The sequence below is a fragment of the Rhinolophus ferrumequinum genome, chromosome 3 (assembly GCF_004115265.2).
Source record: "Rhinolophus ferrumequinum isolate MPI-CBG mRhiFer1 chromosome 3, mRhiFer1_v1.p, whole genome shotgun sequence".
Taxonomy (NCBI): domain Eukaryota; kingdom Metazoa; phylum Chordata; class Mammalia; order Chiroptera; family Rhinolophidae; genus Rhinolophus; species Rhinolophus ferrumequinum.
Genome location: NC_046286.1, coordinates 18870031 through 18880881, shown reverse-complemented (window position 1 = coordinate 18880881; position 10851 = coordinate 18870031). Strand labels below are relative to the sequence as shown.

Sequence of the window (10851 nt, the reverse complement as noted above, 5' to 3'; positions counted from 1 at the left end):
CTGCTCTTCTCAGCTACTTACTTTGAGGTCCCAACAAGAAATGGGTCCTGGTGATCCCATTTCACTTCAATCCAGCTCACTAGAAAAGGAGGCTAAGGATACAATCATCATACACCCAATAGGAGAGACCCAAGTCCATCACATCCAAGTAGACGTTTTGAAGGTAAAGATATTTTTTCTTTACCTCTACACTCCAATTTTTACATACGGGAATACAGCTTCTGGAGATAAATGAACTATTTCCTTATATTTCACCCTGTGAGACAATTCATATTTTTCTACTTAGTATGGGGAATGGAGACTCTAAGCTTAGGACTCTTGTGCTTTTTAAGATACATTGTATTCAACTGCTGACTTTTAAAAATGAACCAGTTGCTAAAACATAAAGAGAAGAAATGAGATCATATGGAAGTACAACATAAATAATGATTTCAAATGGCACAGTAAATGGACAATGGGGTAAAATATCATTATTCTAGCAGGAGTCTTAGAAAGCATCCAGCTTAACTCTTACCAATCTATAGATGAATATGCAGAGGCTGGATCCCCGAAATGCCTGCTCTAAATCCACACTTCCAGCTGGTAATCAAGAGAAGACTGAGCTAGGCTCCCCGACATCCATCCTGAGTGTTTCCCATGATTTCATGCTGTCTCCCTACAGATCTCTCTCAATCCACAACTCAAGAAAACCAGAAATTACTGAAATAAAAATTTACCAAATTTCTTCCCAAATGTTTGCATGTTTCCTAATTAATTATTCACACATAGTTACTGCAGCTCGTATTTGCAACTTGTTATTAGAAACAGTTGCCTCTGGTTTCTGTTATTTGAATTACTAATCTATGTGCTGAACCTAAAAATTCATAAAAATGTCGTGAAACGACTTCAATGAGTGCTTTGATGTTCGTATCTCCTGCAGCATTTGGTTTAGTGCCATTGCAACTTGTAAAATACAATACGTAAATATTGACAACTGATTTGATTCTTTAATTTCCTACTTAATGTTAAATGAATGTAAGTAATTTAATGTAGACTCATACAAGAAGTGCATCATGCATGGTTTCATTTGTTTGCTAAGGAAGTGAAAACTTGCCTGTGGTTTTTTTTTTTTTTTTTTTTTTTTTAGTCTACAGGGTTGCTAGTGAAAGTTTTACTGTTCTTGCTTACTTAACTGGTGAATAAGACCTGACAAGTGTGTTCTTTTTCTTTGAGCTTGGGAATGGCACTCACTTATAGAGTTTAAGCTTTAAAGTTTAATTTCAACCTTACATAAAGGAGCTTAAGTTTGGGATACGTAGGATTTTTTTTTTCCTTCACAATTCAGGCCCAATATCTCCAATATTCTTAAATAAAAAAGGCTTAGGTGTCCCCTGCAGTTGGCCAGAACATCCTGAAAATGTCTCAATATTTTTATTTCTTAAGTGCTAAGCTTAGTTGTGAGTTGTGTAATTTATTTCATGATGTCTTCTTTTGGGATTAGAGATTTAATTGAAATTTCTTCGTTTCTCTTCTGGCACTAAAAAAATACTTTCACAAGATTAAGAAAATCATCCACTGCTGATTACCTTCCCTGTCACTTTCTTATCCCAAGAAAACAAAAACAAACAAACAAACAAACAAACCCCCATCAAAAAAACCCCACAAAACCACAAAACAACTATACACACTTCAGGCTCCTTGAAGAAGGCTAAACATGCTTAGGTTTAAGTAGAGCCAAACATCCTTTCTTCAGCATGTTGCCAAGCACATAGCTAGCTGAGTTGACTGGAACACATGACATATGTGTAACACTAAAGAAAATGGTGATGTCCTGAGATGACTAGCTCAGGAAGAGAAAACTCTGAGAGACATGAGAGCTGTCTTTAGAAATTGGGAGGGAAACAAGATCAAATTGACTCTGTAAGGCCCCCTAGGAGGGGGATGTTAGGTAGACAGATGTTGTCTCATTGGAAAAAAAGCCTTTCTAATAGAGCTGTCAGAGATAGAAGGGATGCCTCGTCAAGAAAAGAACAGTCTACCATTGAAAGTTTTCAAGCCTGGAATGGGTGACAACTTGACAAGGATGTTGAACAGAAGATCCAAATATTGAAGAAGAGTGGGAAATGCAAGGGGCTTTCATCAGTGAGAATCAATGAAAAAATTTAATCACCACCACACACACAGATATCTGGTAATGCCTATACATTTCTTATTTCCGTTATGGGAGTAGCAGGAGGATCTATTTGTTAAGAAGTTGTGATATCAGCATACTTTTTGACTCGAATAGGAGAATTAGGCAAATTGATCATTTCACTTCTCCAGCCCATGGCTCTGGGAATGAATCAGTAGAGGATAGATCCAAGACCTAATAGAGATAGCATCATAATCTACGTTTATTAACATATATTTATTGAGCACATACTATGTGCTAAGTACTATGAGTAGAAAGATGAAAGCCTTTCCTGGTTGCTTCAGTAATTACCTGTACTCTGCTTAATTCTTTATTATAAAATCTGTCTCCTGTAAATCTTTGCATGTAACTCTCTTCTACATTAGAAGTTCCTAAAGAATGGGGCAACATTTTAGCCTTCATTGCACCACCTGCCATTCGCTCAGTAAAATATTAGAAACAACAAAATTTCCAGCTCCCAAAGTGGGTGCTAAGAAAACGTCCTCATTTTTTTCTAATGGTCTGTTTTCTCTGGACTGTGCATTAGTCTAAATTGCTCCCTTATTTATGTTGTCAAAAGAGCTTTTGCTTGACTTCAGCTTCAATGAGGTTATGAAAATATAAGAGACAAAGAAGGGGAAAGTTGTTAAGATTTTCCGAGTTGTCAAAGAGGAGAATTCCCAACATTTCAGAAAATGAGATTTCAATATAAGCTGAATCTGTTCTGTCTGTGAAACTCCATGCCCTTGTGGTCTAATTGCAACCACCATTCCTGGGAATTGTGTCTGTGGGGTCTTCCACAGATTTAAAAAATTTTTTTATTCTTTATTTTTTTACGGAGGGTGCAGCTCACAGTGGCCCATGCGGGGATCGAACTGCAATCTTGGTGTTATTAGCACCACGCTCTAACCAGCCACCCTCTACAGATTTCAACTAATTCTCCTTCCCCTTCCAGTGGGAGTTGTGTCTGCTGTGTTCTCTACAGCAATACACATTTTTTTTTTTTATGGTACTCACTAAATTATAAATAAAGAATAAATCTGCCTCCTGTCAGTTTGTTGGAAACAAGCAGCTTTCCAGGCTGTGAATCATGAGGAGGGTCACTGCATGCAGGTTTCCAGAGCACCCTGATATGTCAACTACCACACAAAAAAATGGAGGTAGTTATCTGTGCTCTACAAGGCCAGGTCATTCCCTAGCTTACTGGATATATTCAATCTGCAGAAAGTAAGTCACAGTTCTTAAGGTACCAAATCAGCCACCCTATAAGGTGTAATTCAAGTGCTCTGCGCTGGAAAGGAGATTTTGACTAAATAAAATATAGCATAAGGCGATATATAGATGATGTATTATAGAAATACACACTTGAAACCTATGTAATTTTACTAACCATTGTCACCCCAATAAATTTAATTTAAAAAAATAGCACAAGTTGATGTTACTAATTTGAGTATCTTCTATACCTATCCAATCATGCTCTCTTCTTACTTCTTTCCCAGCCAGCACTCAACAAAACCAGTAGAAAATCAGACTCTGCCAATGGATTGTTTTTAGAGTCAGATGTGACATGCTTCCTTTCTAACTCATTTTTCTCCTGAGCTTATGTTTCTATCAAAATTAAAGTTACCGCTGTCAGTAGGCAACTATAAAAGAGACAGACTTTATGCTAACACATTGTTACCCAGATTATTAGCAGAATAATAGCTGTAGAATCTTTTTAATATGTTAGTATCCAAGACAGAATTTTTACATAATTCTCAGTGTCACTATAAAAATGAGTTAGAATTGTTTTTCTTTCAAAAAGAAAAAAAGCGCTGCTAGTCTAAGAATATCCTAGGACCGAGGTTCCTAAAACTGCCTAATTATCACAATGAATTTCAGATCTTCAAATAATACAGATGCCTGAGTGCAATCCTAGACCTACTGAATCAGATCTTTAAAAGGGTACTTCAATTCTTAAGATTTTTAAAAAAAATCTCCAAGAAAGATTCTACTGTGAAGCCAGTTTAAGGGCTACACTTGTAAAGCGTGGAGTCTTTTGTAAGATCAGGCAACAAGCTGATGTTTACAGTCCTATTAAGATAGTCTATGAGGCTACTTTTAATAAATACACAATAAAAACAAAAATACACACATTTAAATTTGTTCTACTGTAGGAGACTTTATTTTGGGTTTTAAGGGGAAATGTCCACCATGTTTAACCCTTTTGCTTAAAAGGATATACAGTAGGTTCTTGAATAACGTCATTTCATCATAACATTGATGAGATGCCACAGGAATTCAACTCTTGTTTCTATCAATGAGCCTGTGGTAAACTTGGTTTCATTATATGTTGTTTTGCTTAAAGTTGCAGAACCTATTGATGACATTAAGTGAGGACTTACTGTAGTTTAAGACAGACAAAAGAAGGAAGTTGGACACATACCTTACGCTATATACAAAAATTAACTCTAAATGGGTCAAAGACCTAAACATAATACCTAAAACTATAACACTGTTACAAGAAAATATAGTAGGCCAAAAGCTTTGTGACATTGGATTTGGCAAGGATTTCCTGGATATGATGCTAAAAGCATAGGCAATGAAAGAAAAATTGGCAAATTGAACTACATCAGAAACATCCATGCATTGGGGCAGCCAGATGGCTCAGTTGGTTAGAGCACGAATTTTCAACAACAAGGTTGTTGGTTCAATTCCCGCATGGGATGGTGGGCTGTGCCCCCTGCAACTAAAGATTGAAAATGGCGAGTGGATTTGGAGCTGAGCTGTGCCCTCCACAACTAGATTGAAGGACAACGACTTGGAGCTGATGAGCCCTGGAGAAACACAATATTCCCCAATAGTCCCCAATAAAATAAAATTAAAAAAAAACAAAAAATAAATTCCAAAAACAGATACATTAAAAAAAAAAATCCATGCATCAAAGGACACAATCAACAGAATAAAAAGGCAACCTACAGAATGGGAGGAAATATTTACAAATTATATGTCTAATAGAAGGTCAATATCCAGAATATATAAAGAACTCCTAAAACTCAACAACAAAAAAGCAAATCAGCAAATTAAAAAAATGGGCAAAGGATGTGAATAGCTATTTCTCCAAAGATGACACAGAAATGGATAACAAGCATAAGAAAAGATGCTTACCGTCACTAATCATTAGGAAACTGCAAATCAAAACCATAATGAGATATTACCTCATACTCATTAGGATAGCTACTACCGAAAAAAAAAAAAAAGAAAAAGAAAATGAGTGATGGCAAGGATGTGGAGGAATTAAATAAAATCCTTGTGCACTGGTGAATGTAAAATGGTGCAGCCACTGTGGAAAACAGCATGGCAGTTTCTCAAAAAATTAAAAATAGAATTACTATATGACATAGAAATTCTACTTCTGGGTATAGAACCAGAAGAATTGAAAGCAAGAGCTCAAAGAGATATTTGCACCCCCATGTTCATAGCAGCCTGATTCACAATCACAAGAGGTGGAAGCTTATCTACTGATGGATGAATGGATAAGCAAAATATCTCATATATATACCATGGAATATTATTCAGTCTTAGAAGGAAGGACATTTAACATGTGCTACAACACAGATGAACCTTGAGGACATTAAGCTAAATGAAATAAGCCAGTCCCAAAAGGACAAATACTGTATGATTCTACTTATATGAAGTATCTAAAAAGTAGCCAAATTCATCGGGACAGAAAGTAAAATGGTAGGTGCCAGGGGTTTGGGGGAGGGTGAAATGGGAGTTGTTATTTAATGGTCATAGAGTTTCTGATTTGCAAAATGAAAAGTCCTGAAGACTGGTTGAAAAATAATGTGAATGTACTTAACACTACTGAAACTGCACACTTAGAAATGGTTAAGATGGTAAATTTTATGTTGTATGTTTTTTACCACAATTCAAAAAAGGTATAATTTAGGAAATATGCTATAAGTGTCTTTTATCACCGTACTACCTTCCATTAGGAAATCAAAAGATTTCATCTAAATAAATAATCTAGAATGTAGTTAAAGAAAAATAAATGAAAAATCTGGCAAACATTAAAAAAGCATAATAAATGGGAATCATAACTTTCTGATAGCAAAATACTCAACATATAAATAATCACACCAAAATTTTATAGATAATACTTTTATAAGTATATATACCATGTAGAGTTAAATATTTTAAGGTGTGGTTATGTATTTTAAATTTTTGTGACTGAAAATCTTCAGCCATGTATAATCTTCAGAGTTTTACACCCACAATATAACCTCTCTCTCTCTCAGCTCTGGGTAATACCAGATTGCATCTTACCATATTCTGCAGGGGGTGGTAAAAAAGAGCATATAAAACCCACATAGGAAACATTCAGCTCAAGTTTAGAAGTGAAAGTTTTCTCCAAAGAGTTCTGTGGCATTAAGGTGGCAAAATGACTCCAGTATCAGCACATTAGCAGATTGTGCCTATGCTGAGCAAACGAATGCTTTGGCTATTTATTTCACACTGTAGCTGATATTCAATTTACACAATGATGCTGTATTTTGTTTTGAGCCTGAAAAGGGACAGCTCACTGTCCGATGAAGGCTGTGGTGTCCCCAGTTGGAAATAAAGTAGGTAGTCGACATGACATAGAGTCTTAATCCTCTGTATTTGAACAGTAAGTTCCTCCTTACAGTACATTTGTAATTTAACAAACTTCCTTAAATCCAGAATTGACTTTGCATGAAAATTATTAAGTTCTGACTTAAACTTCTGAAAAAATTATAAACATTTTTAGTATGTATGCAAATAAAGACATGGAAAAAATATGATAGTGGAGCAATCTATACCTTTGAAAGTTGGATCAGTGGTGGAGTAAATAATACATCATTTATCAGAATGTTTACTTTATATTCATTTTCTCAGTTTAGCTCACGACCACCATATAACGGAAGGCTTCTTATTCCACTTGAAGCTAGGGAAAAGAGGCTTGGTCAAAGTGTCTAAGTTGCTCCTAACAACCCAGCTCAAATGTGTAAGGGTCTGGATTTGAAGATGGTTCTACTGACTCCAAAGTCTTTTGCTCTAAACTTCTGGCCATTACATTTTCTTCCAGTTTTAGTACACTCACCTTCACTAACCCAATCGAATCATAGGAGAAAAGTCCTGTGAAATAGATCCTACGTTTGGTACATTTTTAGAAGATAAATGCTAAGTTTAGTCTTCAGAGATGTGTCTATTACATCTTGAGGAGACTTGTGATATTACGGAAAATAACCGATTCCTTTTAAATGTCTCTGATGTTGCAGATAAAATTCCAATTTATTTTATTATAATGGTATATCCTCCTCAGCAGCATAATAATTGAGAAGTATTAAAAACATTTTAAAGTTTAATGTATATTAGTCTTTCCTTAGCATTGTTATTTAAACTAAATGATGATAATGAAAAGGGGATATTTTTATATTGATGAGAAATATCACATAGGCATAGAATTCTAAAGTTTTAAAATTGGAAGGCACCTGAATAGTTATCACGTTCTTTTTCACATTGTACCCAGGACGTAAGTTAACCAGAAAAAACTCTATTCTCTTCCGAAGCATCTCAGAAAACGAAATTTAAACTATGTTTTTAATAATACCTTCCAAGCTTTTTAATATATGTTTGCGTGGACTAACTTAAGAACCATTTGCAGTTTCCAGTTGTGTACAAATTATACTCCTGGAAAATCAGTCTATGCTACCTCATTAATTTCTATCATGTCATTCTTTCATTCAACAATTTACCTAATCAAGAAAAAAAAAGAACTGTTTAAAGGATTTCAGACTCCTGATTGAAAGTGCTACTCTTTGAAATAACAGTGTCCACTTTCCAAGTCACAATTTCTTATAATCACATTAATATGATAAATTTTCTTATCCAAAATGCTTCATGCATTAGTTTTACAATTTTATCTTGGATGCTTGGAATTTTAAAAATTTCAGTCAGTCACCAGATAAATATATAAGTAATATCTCTAAGTGGATCTGTGATAGGAATACAAAAATGTCTAGGTTAGTTGGATTAAATAAAGGCAGTTTTAACAATTTAAAAGAGCATCTGAGCAAATTGGAAAACGAGTCTTACCTGAAATGTGTTAAGTGTCTCTGGATGTCCAGGTCTAGAATTGGAGTGGGTCTGGACGATCCCAGCGGTGATCTATCTTGGCTTAGGAGGTCTTGGAATTCTTTACAAATTTGCCTAAAATACAAGATTCACAGTTGAAGCTGAACTCTTGAAACGGGGCTTTAATTTAACCCCATGATATTTTATCAATTGTTTGTTTTCTTTTTTACAAGAGGACTAGATAAAATTTTATAGAGCTACCTACGAAGTTCCATCTACCACATACAGATGAGGCTCCCAGGGGCAGCTTTGCTCTCTAGTACGATGGGGTAATCGTAAACTTTTCAAGGGAGTTAACAGTCCACTGGCATTGATAAAACCAATGTTAATTTTAAGGTGAATGAATATTCATAAATTAACCTTAGAATAAGGAAAATCTATATGAAAAGATCACAATTAATAATTGTTCATTTAAATTAAAATGTGATTTTCGGGGGATATTATATCAATAAACAAGTTTAAATCAACCTATAGGCTTATTTTGGAGCCACGATGCAAGGAGAATTTGGAAAATATTTTTTCCCAATATTATAATTCAGACTCTTGTGGACTAAATTTGTATTTTAATATTTGACGTGGATAATCACTTACAATCTAGTCCACTAGCCTCACAAAAATGATTTTGTTATACTCCACGAAAGAGGATTTTCCTGCTGCTTTTCTTACTTTAAATGATTATGATTTCTGATCATTGGTTTCAGTTTTAATTACTACATTACTACATACGATGGATTGCAGTGAAACCCTTGTGATACATAGTCCAAAGAATATAATTCTAAAGAAACAAAACATATTTAAAAAAACAGTTTTTGGATTAAAAACAACAACAACAAAACACTAGATATTAATGCAGTAGCTGAAGAGTGAAGTAAAAGACTCCCAAGAAATTGCTCAAAAGAATATATATTCTAAAGTGAGATCACTACATACTGAAGGAGTAATACGATAGTGGTTAGGTTTTATTGTCTGGATTTACAATGGGCAGCCACAAAATATAATCGTCTAGCTCAACTATAATTATCACTATAGCCAAAGACAAATACAGAAGGGTCAGACTATTCCAAGAGAACGTCGCTCCATGGACCCAGCCACTGATTCTTCTCCAAAGCATTGGTGTCATTAACAAATAACTACTAAAAAAATGACAAAATGTCTTGAAGCACAAATCATTTATGACTGAGTTAACCATCAGTGGAGCCTTGTTTATTATTAGGTACCTTTAGCAACTTCTTCCGAAGATCATTTGTGATTTTTTTTGTAATGAACAACGAGTCTCAGGTTTATTGCTTCATTTCACAGAATTTGCCGTATTCATTTTGAACCCAGGTGAAAGTAAAGAGGATCATGGGGAGAGGCAAAACCAAGAAACAAACAAGATAAGTCCTTGTCTGCTCTAAATCGAACAGGATCCTCCATTTCTCTAGCTAATGTTTGGTTGAGTCTCTGAGACTCATCTAAATGCATGCTTTTAACAATGGCAGGTGTGTACTTTCACTGACAATATGTGATTTTGAACTTCTCACTTTTTCTGTCCTAAGTTAGACTCAGTTGGCTGACTTTCAGTTATACAACCTATTTTTATAGATGAATAATAGTAAGTTAAGCTAAGTGATGGCATTAAATGATGACATCTGGTGGGACATCATTATTTGTTGTGCTTTGTGTTATTTAATAGTTAATTATATTGTTATTAGGAAATTTCTAACTAACATTTTAAATACAGACTCATGCTATCATGTATTAGACTAGCAAAATGGATTACTATCTGGTAGGCTATAAATATGATCCATTAACTACAAAGGAATGCAGGAGTTGTTTAAAAACTAGTCTTAATTTTCTATCAGATTAAAATAGAACACATTAAAAAACTAAAATGAACGTCGAAATATTGCTTTAGTTCTTGTTATGATATGGGAATTATTTGGATAATTGAATAAACTAATTTATAAGTTGGCAAATCAACTTCCTTACTGTAAAAACAATATAGCAAGTTACAATTAAAGTTCATGAACAAATGAAGAAAATGCAAAGTGTGGAAAAAAATTAACTATACTAAGCAATTCAGCTAACTACACCATACATAAAGCTGTATCAGGAGAAGTTTCAGAATTCTCAACCTTTGATATGTGATTCTGCTGCTTAACTGACTGACTTACGACAATTTCTAGACTTAAAAACAGATGACAATTTTATAGATATCCCTGAGGCAAATCATCATCATCATTTCATTATGACACAGTTATTTTTTTATGTTTAGTTTCATTTTTATTTAACATTTTATCTATGAAGCTACAGTAAGAAATACTCTTATTTCTCGAAACAAAATGTCACATTATGAATTATGTAACATAAGGTGATCTTTGATGAATCATAAATTCTAACTTTATCCCTTATGTCACTGTCCTTCAGGACATAACTTTTTAGCTGATGTCTGAATTTAAAGTTCTATGTTTCTCCTTTTGATGATTAATGGTACGGTAACACTCAATTAAAACTTGCTAACTATTCTGCTTTACCTTTATGCAAATCAAATGTTAATCATATTTAGTTCTAAATTTAACGAA

The 10851-nt window shown here is 34.3% G+C and overlaps 1 protein-coding gene across 1 annotated transcript in view; it reads right to left on the bottom strand.

Moving 5' to 3' along the window:
- Positions 1-10851, bottom strand: part of TFAP2D (transcription factor AP-2 delta) — a 51905-nt gene that overhangs the window by 9765 nt on the left and 31289 nt on the right. The window contains exon 7 of the mRNA XM_033103190.1: positions 8249-8362. Coding sequence (XP_032959081.1) covers positions 8249-8362 — 114 coding nt within the window. The remainder of the gene's footprint in view (positions 1-8248; positions 8363-10851) is intronic.